Source organism: Rattus norvegicus, chromosome 9 (genome assembly GCF_021556685.1).
Source record: "Rattus norvegicus strain SHRSP/BbbUtx chromosome 9, alternate assembly SHRSP_T2T, whole genome shotgun sequence".
Classification (NCBI taxonomy): domain Eukaryota; kingdom Metazoa; phylum Chordata; class Mammalia; order Rodentia; family Muridae; genus Rattus; species Rattus norvegicus.
Genome location: NC_141542.1, coordinates 92,113,586 through 92,135,565, shown reverse-complemented (window position 1 = coordinate 92,135,565; position 21,980 = coordinate 92,113,586). Strand labels below are relative to the sequence as shown.

The 21,980-nt window shown below is 53.2% G+C and overlaps 2 protein-coding genes across 15 annotated transcripts in view; one reads left to right on the top strand and one right to left on the bottom strand.

Moving 5' to 3' along the window:
* Positions 1-972: 972 nt before the first annotated feature.
* On the bottom strand, positions 973-3,870 carry Inha (inhibin subunit alpha). Its single transcript, NM_012590.2, is given in 2 exon segments — positions 973-2,020; positions 3,524-3,870. Coding segments are annotated over 2 exon segments (1,101 nt in total). The 5' UTR covers positions 3,795-3,870; the 3' UTR covers positions 973-1,190.
* Positions 3,871-4,444: 574 nt separating this feature from the next.
* Positions 4,445-21,980, top strand: part of Obsl1 (obscurin like cytoskeletal adaptor 1) — a 26,039-nt gene continuing 8,503 nt past the window's right edge. For 3 of the 14 annotated variants that reach the window (XM_087566756.1, XM_087566755.1, XM_087566757.1), the window contains exons 1-17: positions 4,445-5,808; positions 7,230-7,499; positions 7,577-7,828; positions 7,974-8,276; positions 8,426-8,722; positions 10,434-10,706; positions 12,093-12,365; positions 13,125-13,397; positions 16,144-16,416; positions 17,160-17,435; positions 17,510-17,797; positions 17,952-18,227; positions 18,820-19,089; positions 19,205-19,477; positions 20,151-20,417; positions 21,196-21,308; positions 21,822-21,978. In XM_087566756.1, coding sequence (XP_087422882.1) covers positions 4,797-5,808; positions 7,230-7,499; positions 7,577-7,828; positions 7,974-8,276; positions 8,426-8,722; positions 10,434-10,706; positions 12,093-12,365; positions 13,125-13,397; positions 16,144-16,416; positions 17,160-17,435; positions 17,510-17,797; positions 17,952-18,227; positions 18,820-19,089; positions 19,205-19,477; positions 20,151-20,417; positions 21,196-21,308; positions 21,822-21,978 — 5,146 coding nt within the window. In that variant the 5' untranslated portion in view covers positions 4,445-4,796. 14 annotated transcript variants of the gene reach the window in all.

Genomic DNA, 21,980 nt, shown 5'->3' with positions numbered 1-21,980 from the left:
AAGAGACAGAGAGAGGGAAAGGGAGAGGGAGAGGGAGAGGGAGAGGGAGAGGGAGAGGGAGAGGGAGAGGGAGAGAGAGAGAGAGAGAGAGAGAGAGAGAGAGAGAGAGAGAGAGAGAGAGAGAGATTGTTAAGACACTCTGCTTTCCTCGGAGTGCATATAAAGTATATGGACCAGTTCACCAAAAAATACATTTCTCCACCTGTGGCTACTCTTTTCCATTTTCCTGACATTATATGCTAAGTTAAATGTGTAAAGATACAGAGGAAGCACCAAGGGAGCCTGAGTCCCACCCAGGTTAGTGAGGCTATCCTGCAATCCCTAGAGCTTGGAAAGATGCCTTCAGTTCAAAACCAGTCTGGGCCATAAGATGAGCAGTTAGGGGAAGGATGAAAGGCCCAAAACCGGTTTCTTAGCAATCCTGACATCATCAGCTCATGGAAATTCTTGTATCTTCCTTCTGGTCATCAGACTTCGGATGACACTGCCTCTCTCCTTGAGAATTTCTCTGTGACGCTGTCAACTCATTCATTTGCCCCTTCCTTCCCACCCAAGCTCTCAGGAGGCATCGAGATCTGCTCTGCTCTGGACAACTGCCCAGTGGAGTTGCAAAGTCTATGAATTCCTGACCTTGAGGTAGACACCAGTCAGCCAGACCAGAGAATGGCTGCATGTGTGGGGGTGGGGGTGGGATATGACAGCCTTAGATGAAACCACTATGCTAGTAAATTTCTTTTAGGTGTGGCAAGAGAGACTATGTGACATATCCAGTTCAGCTTGTGAGGGGACAATGTGTCCCTAGAGTGGGTGTCCAAAACTCTGGGACACTTGGCATCTTCCCAACAAATTCACATCTAATTTTACCTCTTAGACTATAGATCTCTAAAGCCAAAAGCAGTTAACTCAAAATCCCACAATGCAATTCTCTCTGACCCCAGACCTCCCCAACCCCTTATCAAAGTCAGTCTGGAATGCATACAAAGTCATACACACTTCCTTCTTTATTGTTATCCACAGGACCTGGGTGGAGTGGGGTGTGGAAGCCTCAGACAGAAAGATGAAGGGAAAAGGAAGTGGAAACTGTCTACTTTCCACACCCCACCTTCCTCCTAGCTGACGACCGACCGACCGACCGTGGGATGGTGAGGTGATGGTGGCCAGGGGCTGTGGGAGGAGGAGACGAGGTGCTTTTAGATACAAGCACAGTGTTGTGTAATGAGGTTCGGTACCATCTCATACTTGAAAGAGTAGCCTCCATCTGAGGTGGTTCGGACGCGTAGGGACCTCATGCTCCCTGGTAGAGCTGCACAGCAGGGCTTGGCCCCTGGCACCAAAAACAGGGGCTGAGCCGGGGTAGGGGGAGCCCCAGGGACTGGCAGGGGCAGATCAGATGTGGGCATCCCGCAGCTACCATGGCAGTAGTGGAAAATGAAGCTGGGAGGGTGTACGATCCAGCGGTCCCAGCCCAGCTCCTGGAAGGAGATGTTGAGGGCAGCTCGATGGCAGAAGGCATGGGCAGAGGGTTCCTCTGGAGGCCTCTGCAGCAAACGCAAGGCTGCAGGAGACCAAGGCCAAGGCATCGAGGGAGCTGAACGTCGAGCCCTCTCCCCCGCACTGGGGGCTCGAGCCCTAGTGTGGGCCACCAGGAAAGGAGTGGTCTCAGGCCGGCCTGAGCAAGAACAGAGTGGGCACCGCAGCAGCAACACGAGGATGGGGTGGGTCAACAGAGGGAAAGCGGAGGCCGCCAGGTGCAGGACAGCCCAGCGTGGGGGGCTCTGTCCCAAGGACACAGGCACAGCCATGGGCCCCCCAGATGACAGCACCAGAAGATCTAGCAGGGGCCTAGAGCTATTGGAGGCTGCTGTGCTCTTCCTGTCGAGCCCCGTGTGGAACCACAGCTGGGCTGAAGTCACCTGGTGGCTGCGTATGTGTTGGGATGGCCGGAATACATAAGTGAAGAGACCTTCCTCAGGCTCCTGGGCAAGCCCTCCAGCAGCTGCCTGATCCTCACAGGTGGCACCTGCAGGAGACAGAGAAGGGAAAGAGACGATAGCCTTGATCTGTGGGACCTGAGACACCTCCACCTGAGAAGAATGTGGACATCATCACCCAGAGCTGACTATGTATCAAACATCGAGTGCCACTTAGACCCAGACACCCTCTGGAATCTTGGGAAAAGTGAGAGGGGCTCCCCAATTTTCTATTCATCATCAAAACACAACACTGGCAGATTTTCTCCTAAGCAATGTGTAAGAATCCATTTCACTCTAGAGTTCGTCCTCAGGTATACTTGTGAAGCTTAAGGTAGTGGTCAGCAGATACCCTGAAGTAATTCTCATGCCTTGGGGGCATGGGCGTGTCTTTTTGCTTTTGCTCTATCCTGGCATGTCAGAAACTTAAACGATACATTTCTTAAAGTAACTGTGTTTTTACACAGTTACTTACAGGGTAGGGAAACAACTTAGATGGTCAAACTCTTGTTGCTTTATCATTAAGACCAGAGTTCGATCCCAGTACTCACATAACGAGCTGGGTGCACTCCCATAGTACTGAGGAGACAGACACCTGGGGCTTGCTGGCCAGTCAGTCTAACTTATAAGTGAGGTCCTGGTTCCGTGAGAGAGACTGTCTCAAAAACTAAGGCAGAGAGTGACTAAGCTGCCCTCTGACCTCCACACACGTACAAGCATATGCATGAACTAACAAAGAGGAGGAGGAAAAGAGAAAGAATGGACGGAAAAGGAGAACAGAACAGAGGCCAGTCCGTCCCAGGAAGTGCAGCTGCCATTCCTGTCCCAGTGTACACACAGACTATATGGTAAATATTATGGACCAGCTGTCATCAAGACTGGCAGTTGGGGCCGTACTAGAACACGGCCTCTCTCACTATAAATTCTAACAACTGATCCATTCTCAAGACAAGACACTAAAGTGACTGACAGTCAGCTAGTTAAGTGGCAAGACTGGGATTCCACTTGATCTGAAATCCACAATTTCTGCTACTATGCTGCCAGGGGCTGAAGGCACAGAAGCTAGGAGACCTCAGAGTGGGCCAGATGAGAAAAACCCAGCAAGAGGACTTTACCTATCCAGTCATCCATCAGGAGATAGAAAACACATACTGGGGTGAAAATGAGACTCCTGGGAACATAGGCAGGTTTCCCAACTAAGCATTCTGCTGCATCCCTGAAATCCTCTCAAGTCCCAACTGCCTACAGCTAATGAAACAGGATGTGTGTGAGGCAGGGGACACACAGGACAGACAGCAACCTGAGCTCTGTCTCTACAGAGCCTTAGCTTTCCTATTCCAGGCATGCTAGGCTCACTGGATCAGTCCAGCTTGAGAAAGAGAGGTCACCACTTATTTGATGCCGATCAGAGTGCCTTAGGAACTGACCCCTTGCTGCAAAGCCAGCTGAGCAGTAGGGCTGCCATTTTTGCCCAGAGCTGCCTGACCCCCAAGCCCATGAAATAGGTACCGGCTACTTTTCAAAGTTGACCTGCCAGTCCCCAACTTCATTACCTGTGGCTGGGAAAAGGATGGCCTGGGAGACATCCTCCTCCTCTGGTTCAGAGGTCCTGTGCATGAAGCCCCCAAGGGCATGTCTTCGAGGCAGCCGCCTTATTCCAGGACCCCCACCTTCCCCATCCATTGCTGGGGGCCCCAAGGCATCTAGGAATAGTGCCTTCACTTTGGCCAGGACAAGCTCCCGGACAAGTTCTGGCCCCTGGCAGCTGTCCACATCCTGTAGAGTCAACAGCAAAAGGAGCAGCAGAGACGGCTGGATCACCATAGTTCTCTTGCCCTGACGACAGGGAGCCCACACTCTGCCCTGTGCCCTTTCTGTCTAGGACCTCCCCACTCTTCCCTCCCCATCCCACTGCTTGCCTTCTTCTACCCTTCTTCCCCAGTCTCCCCCAGTCCTTCCCACGCCCTCCAGTCCCAGTTGCCCCTGCCCATGGCATTGAGACCTCCTATCTCTGACGCAGATGTCTGTGGCCCTGAGCCTTATCTCCCACTCCCGCCAAGAATGTGGGGGAAGGGGCTGTGATGGGTATTCACCCCAAGTGACCTGACCCATTCAGGCAAGCATACAACCCACCACACACACACACACACACACACACACACACACACACACACACACACACACAGGGTGCTTAGGGTTGGCCAGTCATCAAATCATTTGTCAGGAGGACAGAATGCCCCAAACCCCTCAGACTTTCTGGGGCTCTTTTCAACCGTAGCAGCTGCTAGGCCAACGTGGGAGGGAAGACCTGGGGTTGAGGCTCTGGGTGGAGGGCAGGTGGTCCTGCCTGCTCTATCTATACTTAGCCTGGAGGAGCCAGTCTGGGCTCTTGACCTCCAGCTGTGTCATCAGAGAATATTTTTGGGATTGGCAGCTGCAGGCGACAAAGTCACTCAGGCCCAAGCCTGGCCGGCAGTTGGAGACCTGGCTGCTGGAGGTGGGAGGGAGGAGGGGAAAGAGGCCCAGAGGCCCAGGCTGTGGGAGGGGGCTGGGAGAGGCTCCTAAGAGCAGGAAGCCAGGCCGCGGGCCGTCTAGGCTGTAGGGCCCCTCGCTGCGCAGGCAAACAGGAAGGACTGCCCCCTGAGTTCTGGGCTCGGGGCCCGGGAATTGCCGCGCAGCAGGGCTGCAGCCTGGGTCCAGGATAAGGAGACGAGCAGGCACCAGCGGTCACAGGAGTCCCACCGGTCCCTGATCCCCCTCCGCCACGCCCTGGTCTCTGCTCCCGGCCTTCCCGCGCTCCCAGGCAGGCCATCTGCAGCGGCCGCAATGAAGGCCAGTTCAGGGGATCAGGGGAGTCCCCCGTGTTTCCTACGCTTCCCGCGGCCCGTGCGGGTGGTAAGTGGCGCGGAGGCCGAGCTCAAATGCGTGGTCCTGGGAGAGCCGCCGCCCACCGTCTTGTGGGAGAAAGGCGGGCAGCAGCTGGTGGCCTCGGAGCGCCTGAGCTTTCCAGAGGACGGCGCCGAGCACGGCCTGCTGTTGAGCGGCGCGCTGCCCACCGACGCCGGGGTCTACGTGTGCCGCGCCCGCAACGCGGCCGGAGAGGCCTACGCGGCGGCCGCCGTCACCGTGCTGGAACCCCCGGCCCCAGAGCCCGAGCCCCAGTCTTCCGAGTGTCCGCCGCCGCCTCCGGGCACCGGGGAGGGCGCCCCGGTGTTTCTGACGGGACCCCAGTCCCAGTGGGTGCTGCGAGGGGCGGAGGTGGTGCTGACGTGCCAGGTGGGAGGCCTCCCGGAGCCCAAGCTGTACTGGGAGAAGGATGGGATGGCCTTGGACGAAGTGTGGGACAGCAGCCACTACACGCTGGAGCCGGACCGCGGCGCGAGTGACGGGGGCGCAAGCCTGACGTTACGCATCCTGGCAGCGCGGCTGCCCGATTCCGGGGTGTACGTGTGCCACGCCCGCAACGCGCACGGCCACGCGCAGGCGGGCGCGCTGCTCCAGGTGCACCAGCCCCACGAGAACCCGCCCCAGGATCCCGATGAGCCCCCCGTACGCGTGATAGAGCCGCTCAAATGCGCGCCCAAGACCTTCTGGGTGAACGAGGGCAAGCACGCCAAGTTCCGCTGCTACGTGATGGGCAAGCCTGAGCCCGAGATCGAATGGCACTTGGAGGGCCGCCCTCTGCTCCCCGACCGCCGCCGCCTCATGTACCGCGACCGTGACGGTGGCTTTGTACTTAAGGTGCTCTACTGCCAGGCCAAGGACCGTGGCCTCTACGTGTGCGCGGCGCGCAACTCCGCGGGCCAGACCCTAAGCGCGGTTCAGCTGCACGTGAAAGGTAGAGCACTGTGCCTCCAGTGCCCTCAGAGATTCTCCTTGCTCATGTCCACCCCCACGTCCTGAGGAATATTGAATTCCCATTTCCAACGTGCCTCCCACCCTCAGGGATGCAGATTTAGATGTCTCCAGTGCACTAGTGTATTTCTTAGCAAACTACCCAGGCGATTTCAAGGCAGATGGTGAAAAACACTAAGCTAAGGAGTAGAAGACCGCGTGTAAACCTTACCAGTTCTAGAACATTCCTATCCTTTACTCTTTTAGGCCTCCTTTCCCAATTGGATTCCCGTCGGTAGCAATCTCTGTAAAATAATAGACCCAAGTTGTGGGTGTAAATAACTAAGGCTAAATTTATAATATGCTAATCAGTGAGAACAAGGGGGCTGCTGTATTGGAAACACACATTTGGAGTGGAGGCTGTGTTCACAGCTTCAGGCCCTGAATCTGTTAGGAAGGCTGGCGCAAACCTCCCTGGAGCCACTGTTCATTCACAGGGGATCTGCCAGAGGAAAAGTACCAGGCAGTCTGTATTCTCTTTTTTTTTTTTTTTTTCTTGGTTCTTTTTTTCGGAGCTGGGGACCGAACCCAGGGCCTTGCGCTTCCTAGGTAAGCGCTCTACCACTGAGCTAAATCCCCAGCCCCCTGTATTCTCTTTTAAGTGTCAAAGATAAAAGCAAAAGACATGAGGGGGAAAGTTTACCTTACATGTTTTCAGAACTCATGAGCAGAAAATCCAGAGAAAACAAGACACTCTCACGTCACACTGGAAGCTAAAGTTCCCCGTAACGGGACTTGATCACAATTTGAGACATTACATTTTCACTGTTTGTTGCCCAACTTTCTCCTGCCAAGGAAAGCATGTTGGGAAATTCCCTTGAGTGCTGCCTGGCACTTAACCAAGTACCTGAGCTGTGGCAGCATCCTCACAAGTCCTAACTCAATGTGCTGAAACTTGCTAGGCCAGTGAGACACTGGAATGCCCTCAAGAAAGTAAAGGAACTTCTCTGAGTGGAACCAAGACTTTTTTTCCCCAGCAAGTTAACTCTCTACCGGTTTCCTGTTTCCGAAATACGGTTTTGAAATATGGTTAGAATGCTGTCAAAATGAAATTCAGTGCAGACCCTTGCAGAATTACAGAAAAGTTGTAGAGTTGGGGGCCAGTTTGAAAATCACTGATCTGGTTCAACACTTGCCCTCCCTACCTTCCAATTTAACACAGGAGCAAATCGAGACACAGAGATGGTATAAGACACATTCAAGGTGATAGGGCTGGTGGGTATCAGGGTCAGGCTGGATTAGGCCAACTAAGTTTGCTGGGAATTCAGCTGCCATTCCTAGCCTGCTAGGGAGAGGATTACTGTCTGGTATACATTATCCTCAGCTAGTCTCTCTCCTGAGCTTTCTCTTGTTCTCTTTCTACAGAACCGCGCCTCCGGTTCACAAGGCCTCTGCAGGATGTGGAGGGTCGAGAGCATGGGATCGTAGTCCTAGAGTGTAAAGTACCCAACTCTCGGATTCCCACCGCCTGGTTCCGAGAGGACCAGCGACTGTTACCCTGCCGCAAGTACGAGCAGATTGAAGAAGGCACTGTGAGACGCCTCGTCATCCACAGGCTGAAGGCAGATGACGATGGTGTCTATCTGTGCGAGATGCGGGGTCGAGTGCGCACGGTAGCCAACGTGACGGTCAAAGGTCAGCTGGCCAGTGGGAGGAGGCTAAGGCCGGTGGTGCCTCGTTCCTGGGCTGACGGATTCCCACCCACATCTCAGGACCCATCCTGAAGCGCTTACCCCGGAAGCTGGATGTCCTGGAGGGAGAGAACGCGGTGCTGCTGGTGGAGACTCAAGAAGCTGGGGTCCAGGGGTGCTGGAGCCGTGATGGGGAGGAGCTGCCAGCCACCTGCCAGAGTAGTTGTGGTCACATGCATGCCCTGGTCCTTCCTGGGGTGACCCGAGAAGATGCTGGCGAGGTCACCTTTAGCCTGGGCAACTCCCGTACCACCACCCTGCTCAGAGTCAAATGTGAGAGCAAGAATGCTTGCAAATAGGAGGGTCGGGTCAAGGGGGGTGCCAGTTGCCACTGTCTGGGTTGGGAAAATGGATGTAAAGCAGGAGTGTGGCTAGGGGCTTGTACAAGGTTCAGGTGAAAATCCCACCCTTATCTTAGGTGTCAAGCACAGTCCTCCTGGGCCCCCTGTACTGGTTGAGATGTTCAAAGGCCAAAAGAACACAGTCCTGCTGACCTGGAAGCCCCCAGAGCCACCTCCAGAAACCTCCTTCATCTACCGCCTGGAGCGGCAGGAAGTCGGGTCTGAGGATTGGATCCAGTGCTTCAGCATTGAGAAAGCTGGAGCCGTAGAGGTGCCAGGGGACTGTGTACCCACCGAGGGTGACTACCGCTTCCGCATCTGCACAGTCAGTGAACATGGCCGCAGTCCCCATGTCGTGTTCAATGGCTCTGCTCACCTTGGTGAGTTAGTCCTTTGCGACCTGCCCATCAGTGTCTGTGCCCAGTCACGATCTCCGTGACCTTTCTTCCCTTCTCTGACCCTTAGTGTTTTCCCGTCCTCCAGCTTGACCTTTTCTGGTTCTAACAACCACACCCTGTCTCTGCCCCAGTGCCCACAGCTCGCCTGGTGTCAGGCCTGGAAGATGTGCAGGTGTATGACGGGGAAGATGCCGTCTTCTCCCTTGATCTGTCCACCATCATCCAGGGCTCTTGGTTCCTTAATGGAGAGCTGCTCAAGAATGATGAGGCAGAGGGCCAGGTGGAGCCTGGAGCCCTCCGGTACCGAATAGAGCAGAAGGGCCTGCAGCACAGACTCATCCTGCAAACGGTCAAGCACCAGGACAATGGGGCCCTGGTAGGCTTCATCTGCCCTGGTGTGCAAGATTCTGCTGCCCTCAGTATCCAAGGTTGGTAACTGGTGGACACCTAGGCAGACAGGTTCAAAGCACAGAAGGCGTGTTTGCCCGAAAGAGGCGGATACTGTGCCTGCTCCCGACAGCGGGGCTGGAAGAGTCAGGGGCGTTCATGATGGGCTCAGATTGAGAGCACGGGCGCCCAGTTTCAACTCCCACATATAGAGCTTCTCTTGGGCTCACAGCATTATCCCCATTCTTTGGATTGTTTGCTTTGCAGTCAGGCTAGGCATGTAGCTTGTGGTAGAGCACTATGCCCAGCATGGGATCAACTCAATACTACTACTACTACTACTACTACTACTACTACTACTACTACTACTACTACTACTTATTATTATTATTATTATTATTATTATTATACTTGTCCTCTCATTTGAAAGGTATGGGTCCTGGCCCTAGTCCCTGCCTGCTTTCTGTCCTCTTGTCTAATTACCAAGTAAGACCCTATCTCCTAGCCAAGTCCACCTTGAACCAGGCACAGCCCTAATCACTTGATTTAGGTAATTAGCACCATTCTGCCGATAGCCTCATAAAACAGGTTCTTAGCCATTTCCCACTGTACATGTAGGAAGACAGGCACAGGGAGGTTTAATGGCCTGCTCAGAGTTACAAAGTTAACGAGTGATGGTTCTGGATTGTGAATCCAAGTAGTCTGGGTCCAGGACTGCACCCTACCCCCATACTTCATTTTTTAACAAGGAACAAGAGGGAATATACCATCATTCGGGGCTGGGAGAGCTGAGAATTCAAGGGCTATCCTGGCGCTCAGTTTACTTGCTATGGCTAGAGAACCTGGGGTCTTAACGATGGTAGCTTCCAGCATCAGCGGAAGAGAGCAAAGTCAGAAATGTCAAGCTCAGCATTTCCAAGTAACAAAAGACCACTAACACCAGAGGGCTTAGCCACTTTTCGGTTGCTGTAACAGAATAGCTGATGCTGGGTACTTTATAAAGAAAAAAAATTGTTTAGCTCACAGCTCTGGAAACTGAAGTCTGAAGTTGGTCAGCCCAGTCTTTAGTGACCCTTACCCCAGCTTTTCACTAAGTCAGACCATGACAAAGAAATAGAGGGGCAGTCATGACGAGAAGGAACCAAGTACATAGGATGAACTTGCTTTCTAGCAACATATGCAAGGACTCAGTGGGTTCCTTTGAGAGCTACCTCCCACTAAGCTTCAGCATTAAATACTTCTTCCTTTTCCTCCTCCCCTGGGCTTACCTTCTTAGATGTTCCATACACTGCCACCCTGAGGACTACAGTCCCATCACATGAATGTCTTCCTGGGAATAACTCGGAACAAACCATAGCAATGCACAACCCTTTTCCTTTTCTAAGTCAGGGAATTGAACCTAGCACCTTATGTGCGCACTCCATAGATGGCGCAGCCGCCGTTCCCTTCCCCCTTGACCCTCAAACCTGTTTTTTTTTTTTTTTTTTTTTTGGTTCTTTTTTTTCCGGAGCTGGGGACCGAACCCAGGGCCTTGCGCTTCCTAGGCAAGCGCTCTACCACTGAGCTAAATCCCCAACCCCTCAAACCTGTTTTTAAACATTCTAACGGACATCCAGGCTTTAGTCACTGACAACAGTTGTCTACCTGGTGTATTCGCCCCTACACCAGCACACAGACTAGGTAAAGGGTTGCATATCTGAGGAGCAGAATAGCCCAGAGATGTTGCAAGTGACCAGGTTTCTCTCCGTGCAGAAAGCCCAGTGCACATCCTGAGTCCCCAGGATAAGGTGTTGCTGACCTTCACGACCTCTGAACGGGTAGTGTTGACCTGTGAGCTCTCAAGAGTGGATTTTCCAGCAACCTGGTACAAGGATGGGCAGAAGGTGGAGGAGAGCGAGTCGCTCGTAGTGAAGATGGATGGGCGCAAACACCGACTGATCCTGCCTGAGGCTCAAGTCCGAGACAGTGGTGAATTTGAATGCAGAACGGAAGGGATCTCAGCCTTCTTCAGTGTCACTGTTCAAGGTCAGGAACCTTGCTGGCTGCTTCTGGCTGAGGCTGATTTGGGGAGCTTTGTAAACCCTGCCCCTGTGGTCTGTTGGCTTGGTGGGGGTCCCCTTTTATAGAGGGCTTTTTGCTTGCTTTGTGGTTTTTGCCTGGGGCCTAGGGCCTTGTGGGTGCTGGGTGAGCATTCTACTACTGAGAAACATCCATGGTCGTGCATTTGCATCTTAAATCTCTCATGGACCCCCACATCTAACACACTTGCCCACCTGTGCATATATACCCTCTGCTGGATTCCATGAGGGGGCCTAATGCAATTGAGGGAGGAAAAGGGGCGGGGCTGGCATTTATTGAGACCCTGCTCTGGAGCTAGAGTTATGCTAGGTAATTTGCACGTATGCTATTTTGTTTGGTTTTCATATCTCAATAACACATAATCTCCAGTCCACAGGTAAAGACATTGAGGCCCAAAGAAGTATTGTGACTTCCTTGTTATCAGGCAGCCAACATAGATGGTGGCCTGGCTTTTTCTTGCTACTTATGGTGGTTGTAGTAGGCGGGAGTGTTAAGTATATTGGTCCAGGGGTTCCCATAAGACAGGAGTACACTAGAAGTCTGTTAAAAATGCATGTTCCCAGGTCTCCTGGGCCGTCCAAAGCGGAAACATTCGGGACTGAGCCTGAGGGATCGTCTCTCTAGACAGCTGACAATAATGACAGTCATTGGGGTTGGGGATTTAGCTCAGCAGTAGAGTGCTTGCCTAGCGAGCGCAAGGCCCTGGGTTCGGTCCCCAGCTCTGAAAAAAAGAAAAAAAAAGTAATGACAGTCATTCACTCAGCTGGGTGACACATGCGGATTTGAGGCCAGCCCCAGCTGTGTGAGTCGCTGACTCTCAAGGCAGTCAGCATAGGCGCTACTGATCCCTTTGAGTTGAAATCCTGCTTCAACTCAAGAAACCCTGTGACCTAAGGTTTTCCCATCAAGCCACTCCATGGCACCATGATGGTACCAGCTTGGCCTGCAAGCCCTTAACATCTGGGCCTTAAGCATACCACTGCCCAGAGGAGTGGTTGCTTCATCCTGACTGAGTCATCCTCCAGGCCTGTCCTTTCTGCCCTGTCCTTGAACAGTAAACCCAGCCAGGTGCCTTGTGGTTCCGATCTCCATTCTGCCTGTGTCAATGTTGGCTGCCACTGTGTGACCCCTGGGTGCCTCCTACCCTCTGTGTTCCCACTCAGCTACCTTTGGGGATCTATTTCATCTTCCATGACAACAGGATCTCATGCCGCCAAACTCCTGCGTGGCATGGCTTTAATTACCCATCCCTCCCTACTGCCAGTGACCTCCTGCTGCCCTCGAGTCTCCTGTGTAAGGGGTACTTATGATCCCTCTCTGTTCCCCATCAAGATCCCCCAGTGCACATCGTGGACCCCCAAGAACATGTGTTTGTCCATGCCATCACTTCCGAGAGTGTCATGCTGACCTGTGAGGTGGACCGAGAGGACGCAGCTGTGCACTGGTACAAGGATGGGCAGGAGGTGGAGGAGAGTGCCGTCATCGTATTAGAAAAGGAAGGGCCCCGTCACCGCCTGGTGCTTCCTGCAGCTCAGCCCTCTGACGGGGGCGAGTTTCAGTGTGTGGTGGGAGACGAACGGGCCTACTTCACAGTTACCATCACAGGTGAGAGCAGCTATCCCACGTGCTCCTGCGTGTTGTCACTCTTGCTGCCCCCTCTAGCCTCCCTGTGTTATTGAGTCCTGAACACATGAGTCCTGCTACTCATCAACAGGGAGCCCTACCTTTTACATCTTCCAGGAGACCCCCTGCTAAGAGGGTTCCTGGGGACAGTAGTTCTGTTACAGAGCCATGGACTAGGTGTGGAAGGGGTCAAAAAGTCTCAGAAGCCTATATGGTATCCCAGTCCATTTGAGACCCAGCCCCCTTCTCACAGTACTTTTGTTTTTAATTATTTATTTTATGTATATGATTACACTGTGGCTGTCTTCACACACACCAGAAGAGGGCATCGGATCCCATTACAGATGGTTGTGAGCCAAAATGTGGTTGCTGGGAATTGAACTCAGGACCTCTAGAAGAGCAGTCAGTGCTTTTAACCGCTGAGCCATCTCTCTAGGTCCCCCATGTTTCATTCTGTCCTTGTCCTACCCTAGAGACTGTAAACATTCTACAGTTAATGTTGATGCCACACTCCCCATTACACAGCTTCCACACAAGCTTGTGTGTACTCTGGAAATTATGTCAATGATGGCTACTCTCGGGGACTTATGTAGCACTAGCTGTGAGTGACTGCCTAGAGAATGATTTCTTCAACACGTGGCTGACTTTCAAAGCATAGGAGAGGGGCCTGGATTAGGAAGGGTAGCAGGACACCCCAGTCCTGTCCCCTCTTGCCTAGGACCAGATGTCTCTGTCCTTCAGATGTCTCTTCATGGATTGTGTACCCCAATGGCAAAGTGTATGTGGCAGCTGTACGCCTAGAACGTGTGGTGCTGACCTGTGAGCTGTGCCGGCCCTGGGCTGAGGTGCGCTGGACCAAAGATGGGGAGGAGGTATTGGAGAGCCCAGCACTGCTCCTGGAGAAGGAGGATACCATCCGGCGCCTGGTGCTGCCCTCTGTCCAGCTTGAGGACTCTGGCGAGTACCTGTGTGAAATCCATGATGAGTCAGCTTCCTTCACCATCACCGTCACAGGTGTGGGCCCACCCCAGCCCCCAGAGTCACCAGAGGACAACCCTGAGCCCGAGGGGTGTTGAGTGAATGTTTCTCCACATGCGAGCTTGCTGGTGTCAGGGAGGGAAGTGTGGGTTGAGGGTGCATGCACCAGGGACCCTGATGGAAAGAGCCTGGATCCCAATTGGAATCAACGAGTCCTTCTCTGGTGTCAACAAAGCCAGGTCTAGCTTTGTCCCACCAGGCTCACTGACTGAACCCCACGTAGGCCAGGTGTCTGGGCTGCTGGTCAGTTAGCTGCCAGACTAGCTGAGGAGGCAGTTGCTAAGCAGGGGTCACGAATGGGGAGACCCTTGGACTCCGACTCTGTGCAGCCCACAGATGTGTTTTGTTTGGCCTGCAGAGTCATACCAAAGTCAGGACAGTCCAAATAACAACCCGGAGTTATGCGTCCTCTTGAAAAAGCCGAAGACCCAGCGGTTCTGGTCTCGTCTCCCACCGTGGCGACGAACAGCTGGCACTGAGTAGCAGCTGCCCCATAGTATGGGGCCCCCATTTCTCTGTTCCACCCTCCCTGCCATTCCTCCTGCCTCTCCCCAGACTTCTTTAGCCATTGACTTAACCTTCTTGGCCCTCGCAGTTTGCAACCCCCGTGTTAAACCAATAAATGCACCAATAAACATTCCAAGAAACCTCATGATAAATAAGTTCACTTAGGGTTGAGGGCTCCACAGAACAGACAGGCAGGGAGGACCTGGGAGGAGGCCTTTCAGAGTGACTAATATGGGCTGGGCTCCATGTATTCAGCAACATATGAGCAGACATGTATTTCCTCCTCAAAGAGCACAGCCTAGTAAGAAAGCCAGACACATGTCAGAGTGTAGGCTGTCAAGGACAGTGCAGGAATCCCTGGGCTGCTGGCCACTCTCCTAGTCAGGGAAATGAAGATGTTTATCTGCTTGTAATGGAACTAAGTTGAGTTAAGGGAATATTCTAGGTATGGAGAAGTAGAGGACAGCTAGAAATGTCGCTGGTTTATGCCAGAGTCCTCAGGATTATAGCTCACAGCCCCATTCCCAGTGTGCATGGTAGAGGAGGGGGCATTTAGGCACTTCCGGACATCACAGAAGAACCACAGTGGTAGCACAAGGACAGCTACCCTATTCTTCACAGTCCTCTTGCCTTCTTTCCTGACTTGCCCAAGGAGCCATGCCCAGGATGAGCTGCTTAGGGATTTCCACTCACTATACCCCAGATGGAGTCCACAATTGCAACAAGACTCCTTCTCTAGTTCCCAGCCCTGACCAGACATCACAACCACAACCAAAGCACCATAGGCTGTCACTGTAAAGTTCACACAAATGCCACCTCACCTCCAGGCCTGAGTGGATCAAGTCCCACCACACCCAATGGCTTCTGTAGTTATATCTTTCCCCCATCTCACTGCCCCAACCTCTTCCACAGTCATTCCATACAGAAGAAGCTGCCTTCTGTAATCCTCTGGCCTTGTCATGACTGGATCAGACATTTTGAAAAAAAAACGCCGTCTTGTCTCCACAAGACATGGCTGTTTCTGAGCTCAAGTGTACTGTGTGGCTGGGTTTGGCCGGGTTTGGCCAAGAACTGAAAAATCTTAGGCAGGAAAGCCAGCAGTTCCCTTGCCTGACCACAAGGGGGCCAGGTGTACGCTAGTCTTCTGGAAACTATTTGTAGGAGAGCAAGAGGGGGTGGTATTATGGACAGGCAAGCTTGGGCTTGCTGAGGGTCTAATAATACTGACTTAGCTCCTTTTCTGTGGAAGAGTGATCTGCCCCTGAGTACAAGCTCCCTGAAACAGTGTAGCATCCCTGGGAAACTTTAGACAGGTCTTAACAACTTTGGTATACAAGGATTCAGTCCCTAGTTGCTTAGGAGGCTTGGATACCCCCTCTCCCCCACCTGCAGCAGGAAGCCTGCCTAGGACAGAATGCTCCCTCTCCTGCTCCAGGAGCTGTAGCTGTCCCGGACCTTAAGGGCAATCCATTGCTTAATCATTTCATGACTCAGTTCTTTCATCTGGAAAATGGAGACAGCATAGTGCTTTCCTCCAGACATCAGTGTGAGGCTCAACAGTGCTCAGAACCACGACTGGAGCATTAGGAAGTGTTTGTTTTTTACAGATCCTGGTTCCACCCCTGCACAGTTTTGAAAGCCCCCAAGCCCTCATAACCAAAAGGCTTCTTAAAAGTTCAATAGTCGTCCGCTATGATGGTTTACACCTTTAATCCCAACCCTCAGGAGATAGAGGCAGGTGATTCTCTGTGTTTTCCAGACTATCCTGGTCTACATAGTAAGTTTCAGACCAGTCGGGGCTATGTAGTGAGATCAGAAGTTTGGCAGTTAAAATTTATTTCACTAAAACTGAGTTTAACTGATGCATACTTAATTATTCTTTAATTATCTGGCAGGGCTAGTATATCTGTATCTCTGTGAGACTTGACTGTATCTTTTAGTATATCTTGCTGAGGGTAAATATATTAGACAGCAAAAATGTCAATGGGAGTAGTTATAAGAGGCAGAGGCAGGACCTGAAGGTATCTACCAAATGAGGAAAGTCCAGAAGATTCTGGGTTCTGTAGATGACTGGTCTTGAGGATTTCAGGGACAGACCAGGAACTTACTGTTACTTATTACTCAGAATGCAGGGCCGTTATTAACACGGGCCAGCAGGGGCCCCATGCTCTGCGCGGTCATGCTAGTTGACAGTTGTGCTTGCCGTGTTCTGCAGAGCCCCCTGTGCGGATCATATACCCCCAGGATGAGGTGACCTTACATGCTGTGAGTCTGGAATGTGTGGTGCTCACATGTGAGCTGTCCCGAGTGGACGCTCCTGTACGATGGTACAAGGACGGGCTAGAGGTGGAGGAGACGGAGGCCCTGGTGCTCCAGAGTGATGGGCCTCGTCGCCGCCTGGTGTTGCCTGCGGCCCAGCCGGAGGACGGGGGCGAGTTTGTGTGTGATGCTGGGGATGATTCAGCCTTCTTCACTGTCACTGTCACAGGTGGGTAGTTTCCGCAGACACCTCCAGGGAGGTAAAGAGACGGGGTGCTATAGGACTTACATCTACTCTCCCTACTCCCCCCGTTTCCCTTCCCCCATGCCTCTGCCTACCAGACTCCTCAGTCTTAGTCATCAGAGAACTCAGTTCAACCCGGGACAGTGTCCACAGGCCTGGTGAGAGGGAGCCTAGCAGTTAGGATCATTCATTCATTCATTCATTCATTCATTCATTCATTCAGCAAATGCTTATCTAACAACTAGCGTATGCTTGGCACCATCCTAGACGCTGAGGTACAAAGTGAACCAGTGAGCTACAAGTTTCAGTGTTCGTGGAACTCATGTTGGGAAGTGGTAGTGAGGCAAAAAAAATTTAAAAAAAATAAAAAATTTTTTAAATTTTTAAAAATTAAAAAAAGAAAAAAGGAAAAATGGATGGTTTATGGAGGAGCAGTAGCTGTCAGAGGCAAAGCATAGAAAGGAAGGAAGTGTGGATGGATCTTTTTGGGGGGTACCAAAATTTTTGGGTAAGTAGTTTTTTGGGGGTCACCAAACATTTTTGGAGGTACCAAAAGCTTTTTGGGGGTGGTGGATCTAAGGAGAGGTGAATGGATAAATTTGGGTATAAGTCTGTCTACAAGTCCTTTTTTTCATAGAAGCCCCTCAGGTCTTTACCATAAAGTGTATTGGAGAGGTAGGGAGAGGGCATCAGTCAAAACCGTATGCCCTTTTCTGCCCACCCACCAGCTCCACCAGAGAGAATTGTGCACCCAGTGGCCCGATCCCTGGATTTGCAGTTTGGGGCTCCAGGACACGTGGAGCTACGCTGTGAAGTGGCCCCGGCTGGGTCTCAGGTGCGCTGGTACAAGGATGGGCTAGAGGTAGAAGTGTCAGATGCACTGCAGCTGGGTGCGGAGGGGCCCGCCCGCACTCTCACCCTGCCCCACGCCCAGCCTGAGGATGCCGGGGAGTATGTATGTGAGACCCGAGATGAGGCTGTCACCTTCAACGTCAGCCTGGCTGGTGGGTGTGCTGGGCCAGCCTGGGGTGGGGAGGAAGGGGCTGGCTTGGGCTTACGACCCCCTTTCCTCGTACAGAGCTTCCAGTGCAGTTTCTGGCTCCAGAGGCAGTCCCAAACCCGCTCTGCGTGGTTCCTGGGGAGCCAGTGATGCTGAGCTGTGAGCTGTCCCGAGCAAGCGCACACGTGTCCTGGAGCCATAATGGGAACCCTGTGAAGCAGGGTGAAGGACTAGAGCTTCGAGCTGAGGGTCCTCGCCGAATCCTCTGCATCCAGGCTGCAGACCTAGCTCACACAGGTGTCTACACCTGCCAGTCTGGGACAGCCCCTGGGGCCCCAAGCCTCAGCTTCAATGTCCAGGTGGCTGGTGAGTACAGCCTGGGCAGAAAGCCTTCGTAGTCCCCATATCCAGGGCTCCCCCACTTCCTAAGACATCATATCTTTCCCTTGCCCCGTTTCCCCAGCCTGTCTCCCTGTCCTTCTCATTGCCCTCCCAGTGACCCCTAGCTCTGACCCCACAGAGCCCCCGGTGCGGGTAGTGGCCCCCGAGGCAGCCCAGACGAGGGTTCGAAGCACCCCAGGCGGGGACCTAGAGCTGGTGGTGCACCTCTCCAGGCCAGGGGGCCCTGTGCGCTGGTACAAGGACGGGGAGCGCCTGGCAAGCCAGGGGCGGGTGCAGCTGGAACAAGCCGGGGAGAGGCAGGTGCTGCGGGTGCGGGGGGCACGGAGAGGGGATGCTGGGGAATACCTGTGTGACGCATCCCAGGACAGTCGCATCTTCATCGTCAGTGTGGAAGGTAACAGTGCACCCCTGACACCCATTGTTCTCTTGCACCCACAAAGACCACCTCCCGTCCTCTGGGCCCTTTTCATCTCCTACACCTCACTGCTCTCTATGGCTCCCACCAATGCGTTTGTGATTGTCACTGTAATAGGGCAAATTCCTTTTTCCAGCACCCTAGCATGGCAGGATGTATGGCCCAGTGGATAAGAAAAAGACCTGTAGAGTCAACTTGCAACTCAGACTCAGTTCTCTGGGAATTGTGTGACATTTGCATAGCCGTTTTATTCCTCTGAGCCCCAGCTCTGAAATGGGATGGCAGATAGGTTGCTATGACTACTAGATGCTGGAACAGGGCCCATAATAAATGATGTATTGATACTAGAGGGTTGGGAAGGGGAGCTAGGCTGGGATTTCATGGAACTTACTGAGTGTGGCCAGGAATTGGCCTCCTGGTCTTTGGGAGAATCCCCACAACCAGCACACAGCAGAGCCTCACTCAAGGTGTAGTAATTGGTGGGAGAATGAGAGCTTGAGTCCTGAGGAAGGGTGGAGAAGGACAAAGGGAGAAAGAGGTATCCAGTTCCCTGCCTCACCCCTCCTTCCAGAGCCCCCTCCAGTGAAGCTGGTCTCGGAACTGACGCCCCTGACAGTCCACGAGGGTGATGACGCCACATTCCAGTGTGAAGTTTCGCCACCAGATGCCGAGGTCACCTGGCTACGCAATGGAGCCATTGTCACTCCAGGGCCACAGCTGGAAATGGTCCACAGTGGTTCAAGCCGCACTTTGATCATCCGAGGCTGCCAACTCAAAGACGCAGGGACCGTGACGGCACGAGCTGGAGCCACTGACACAAGTGCCAGGCTCCATGTTCGAGGTTTAGTGCGACCGAGCATAAAATGCTCTGTTCCCTGTAACCCCCTGACGACCGTGGCCTAGAAGTGAGATAGGCTTCAATATCCGGCTCCATGATCTCTTGTCTTCCCTTCCAGAGACAGAGCTGCTCTTCCTGCGGCGGCTGCAGGATGTGCGGGCGGAGGAAGGCCAGGATGTGTACCTTGAGGTGGAGACAGGCCGAGTAGGTACACCTGGAGCTGTCCGCTGGCTACGAGGTGGGGAACCTCTTCCCCTGGACTCTCGCCTGACCACGGCCCAGGATGGCCATGTCCACCGTCTCTCTATCCATGGCGTCCTGCTTACCGACCAGGGTACCTACGGCTGCGAGAGCCACCACGATCGCACTCTGGCCAGGCTCAGTGTGAGGCGTGAGTGCCCAGTCTTCTCCTAATTCATCATTTACTTGGCTGGCCCAGAGTCCCCGAGACCCACCACCACCACCAAAGTGCTCCTTTCTACTGAGGAAAGCCTGCCCTGGCCCTCCCAACCTGGGGTTAGAGCCAGAAGGCTCCTGCTCAAATCAAAAACCTCTTTTTCTACTGTTTTCTAATTACCTCAGAAGTCCAAATGGACTTTGCTTTTCACTCCCAACTTCCCAGATGGCTCTGCTAGCAACATAAATGTTATACTCTAGAAAGACTCTCTGTGGAGTTGGGGATTTAGCTCAGCGGTAGAGCACTTGCCTAGCAAGCGCAAGGCCCTGGGTTTGGTCCCCAGCTCCGGAAAAAAAGAAAAAAAAAAGACTCTCTGTATTTAACCCCCATACCCCCACAGCGCTCCACACCGAGACTCCTCAACCCTCAAACTCTAACAATCCCATGCTTTTTTTTCCTTCTCCTAACCACAGTACACCTCTCCCCTGACCAAATCTAGCCAATTGTGTCTGTCCTTTCCTCCCTCCCTCCCATCCAGTCCGAACTGTACAGCCAAGGCCTTTGGTGGAGTGCTGGGGGTGGTGCAGAGCATGCTGGGAGTGAGTGAGCCCCTGCACTCTGCCCAGGGTCAGAACTGGCATTCTCCTTCTCTCATCTCCCACACTAGCTCGGCAGCTGAGGGAACTTCGGCCTCTGGAGGATGTGACCGTCCATGAGGGGGGCAGTGCCACCTTCCAGCTGGAGCTGTCCCAGGAGGGTGTGACCGGAGAATGGGCCCAGGGTGGAGTGCGGCTACACCCAGGGCCCAAGTGCCACATTCATTCAGAAGGCCGCACTCACTGCTTGGTGCTAAGCGGCCTGGGTCTGGCTGACTCGGGCTGTATCTCCTTCACTGCGGATACCCTTCGATGTGCCGCTCGGCTCACAGTGAGAGGTGTGGCCTCTGCGCCCCTGCCTACTAAATCCTTGTGTGTGACTACTGACCTAACCATGTGCCTCCTACTGACTGCCCTGACAGAATGGGGAATCCCTGGACTCTTTGGATCTGTGTGGGCCACAGTGACCACCTTGCTTGAGTACAGCTGCTCCTGTTGTCTGTAGCCCTGCATCTGGTGCTACCATATCTGTATGGTCCCTTTTGTTTGCCTACCTGGACATGTCCCCACTGGCTACTTACCATGACTCAGTGACTTTCTTGGCCACCTATGTGTGCCTCCTGTAATACTCCCTCTGATGAGCCACCAGAGAAAGCTCTAGTACTAATTCTGTCCGTGGCCCCCATGTTTTAGCCCTAATGATCTCCCCATTAGCCTCAGCTCTAGGGACCCTCAGTGCCCTGTGGAGCATTTTATGCCCCCCCCAGCCCAGTGTCTTCAGCTGTCCACTCCAGCCATGTGGTCACTGCTGCCCGTGTTTGTGAGTGATTCTTTTGCCATTTCTTCTTCCACCTCTGCCATTGCCCTCCAGCCCCAGTGTGTCCCCTGCTGACGACCTCAGAATGTGACCCCTAACCCATTGGCTCTCTGGCCCTCCTATGTCCCCTACTCTACAGCACCTCTCAAATTTCCTGACCTCAAACACTGTCCACTCAGTAGTAGCCTCCATGGACCACCTGCATGTGTCTGCCACTGACCCACTGTGTCTGTGTCTTGTACAAGTCGGATTCTCATTCCTCACCCTGCTCCTTGGCATTTCTCCCTACCCACTCTCAGAGGTCCCAGTGACTATTGTGCAGGGGCCACAGGACCTAGAAGTGACTGAAGGTGACACAGCCACGTTCGAGTGCGAGCTTTCCCAGACTTTGGCTGACGTAATATGGGAGAAGGTCAGCGCATGGGCCTAGTGCACACCTATCGGCATAACAATAATTCGAGCAAGAAACTAACACTCACTGGACCTGTGAGACTGGCACTGGGCTGAGATTGATGTCACATTTAATCCTTTTTAATCCTTACAACACCCTGTGAAGGTACACCTTGTTGTTACCAGGCTTTCTAAGGAATACATTCTGTGAGATGAATTAGTTGCTCAAGGGCAGACAAAAGTACAGCCTATGTTGAAAACCAATTTTAAAATCCACACTCAGTGAGTCCATGCATAACTTTGGGCTTTCTGAGCCACTGGTGCCAGTTCTGTGTTCTAAAGTCCTCAAGGGATGGCATCTTCTCAGAGAAGTGACCAAAATGGGAAGATGTGGGACAGTCCTAGCTGGGGAACACAAGGAATCCACTAGTGCGCTTCTAGCTAGCTTGGCATCCACAGAGGACAGCGCCATCTTCCAGGGTCGCAACCTCCAGAATCCTACTGGGGTCGGTCTGACCTATTATCCCACCCTTAGGATGGGCAGGCGCTCTCTCTCAGCCCGCGCCTCCGGCTCCAGTCTCTCGGCACGCGCCGCCTTCTGCTTCTGCGGCGTTGCAGCTCCTCAGACGCCGGGACCTACTGCTGCGCTGTGGGGACAGCTCGCTCGGGGCCTGCGCGCTTGACCGTGCGCGGT